At 33.8% G+C, this 1,883-nt stretch overlaps 1 protein-coding gene across 1 annotated transcript; it reads left to right on the forward strand.

The window, feature by feature from the left end:
- Window positions 1-7: 7 nt before the first annotated feature.
- LOC105315973 (putative ankyrin repeat protein RF_0381) lies at window positions 8-1,860 on the forward strand (the record flags this gene model as incomplete). The annotated part of the gene is made up of 1 exon (XM_020007607.1): window positions 8-1,860. A coding segment is annotated over exon 1 (1,593 nt), but the record flags the coding sequence as incomplete, so codon positions are not given.
- Window positions 1,861-1,883: the final 23 nt, after the last annotated feature.

A 1,883-nucleotide genomic window follows, 5' to 3' on the forward strand; every position in this document is an offset into this window, starting at 1 on the left:
CATTTAGAAATAGTGAAGCATCTCATTGAATCTACTGGCTGTGATATTAATGTTAGAGAAAAGGGAACTGGGTCCACTCTGTTACATAAAGCATGTTATAATGGATCACTGTCAATAGTAGAATATTTGATATCTAAACCGCAGTGTGACATTGAAGCTAAAGACAATAAAGGAAACCAACCACTTTATTATGCAGCATGTCAAGGACATAAAGAAATAGTTTCAATATTAGGAAAGAAAGTGAGTGAGGATGGTTTATCTGAATGTATGAAATCAGCAAAGCAACTAGCAGTACCAGCTATAATGAAACTATTAAATAATCATTATGAAGATATGAGGTCATTAATTAATGCGTGTAAATCTGGAAATGTAGACATTGTACGTCATCTTGTGATTGATAAACACTGTGATGTTAATGCTAAAGGGTGGATTGGCCTTACACCATTACATCATGCATGTGAAAAAGGTCATTTTGAAATTGTTGAAATTTTGACTAACGATCCACAATGCAATATTGAAGCTGAAGCCAGTTTTATGGGCAGACCACTCCATGTAGCATGTAATTCTGGAAATGTAGACATTGTACATCATCTTGTGATTGATAAACACTCTGATGTTAATGCTAAAGGGTGGAAAGGCTCTACACCATTACATTGTGCATGTGAAAAGGGATCTTTTGAAATTGTTAAAATTTTGACTAATGATCCACAATGTAATATTGAATCTGAAGATAAGGATAATGACAGACCACTACACAAAGCATGTGAATCTGGAAATTTAGACATTGTACGTCATCTTGTGATTGACAAACACTGTGATGTTAATGCTAAATGTGGAAATGGCTATATACCATTGCATTATGCATGTGAAAAGGGTTCTTTTGAAATTGTTAAAATTTTGACTAATGATCCACAATGTAATATTGAAGCTGAAGATAAGGATAATGACAGACCACTACACAGAGCTTGTAGATTAACAAATGTAGGCATTATACGTCATCTTGTGATTGATAAACACTGTGATGTTAATGCTAAAGGGAGGAATGGCTATACACCATTGCATTATGCATGTAAAAAGGGTCATTTTGAAATTGTTAAAATTCTGACTAATCACCCACAATGTAATATTGAAGCTGAAAGCAATTCTAATGACAGACCACTACACAAAGCATGTGAATCTGGAAATTTAGAAATTGTACGTCATCTTGTGATTGACAAACACTGTGATGTTAATGCTAAATGGAGGAATGGCTATACACCATTACATTATGCATGTAAAAAGGGTCATTTTGAAATTATTAAAATTCTGACTAATCACCCACAATGTAATATTGAAGCTGAAAGCAATTCTAATGACAGACCACTACACAAAGCATGTGAATCTGGAAATATAGACATTGTACGTCATCTTGTGGTTGACAAACATTGTGATGTTAATGCTAAAGGGAGGAATGGCTACACATCATTACATTATGCATGTGAAAAGGGTCATTTTGAAATTGTTGAAATTTTGACTAACGATCCACAATGTAATATTGAAGCTAAAAACAATGATGATAAATCGCCATTACATTTAGCAAATATGTGTAGATCTAGCAGTTATTCTTTTCCTATAAGTGATTATACAAACATAGTCAATTATCTTAATAGAGTTATTAATATGTCTCAATTTAGTGGTATAGCATTATTACGTGTTGTTAAGTGTATATTGACAGGTCCTCCTGGTGCTGGTAAGAGTACATTAAAGAAGAGACTCCTCAATCATTCTCTTGATACAGGTCCTTCTCTTAGTACTGGTGTAATTGATGCAGCTGTACAAGTTAATTCATCATTTCGTAAACTATCACAGCACAATGCACTAGTGACTACAGAATGGAAGGAACA

Source organism: Amphimedon queenslandica, unplaced genomic scaffold (genome assembly GCF_000090795.2).
Source record: "Amphimedon queenslandica unplaced genomic scaffold, v1.1 AMPQUscaffold_6488_Cont21553, whole genome shotgun sequence".
Classification (NCBI taxonomy): Eukaryota; Metazoa; Porifera; class Demospongiae; order Haplosclerida; family Niphatidae; genus Amphimedon; species Amphimedon queenslandica.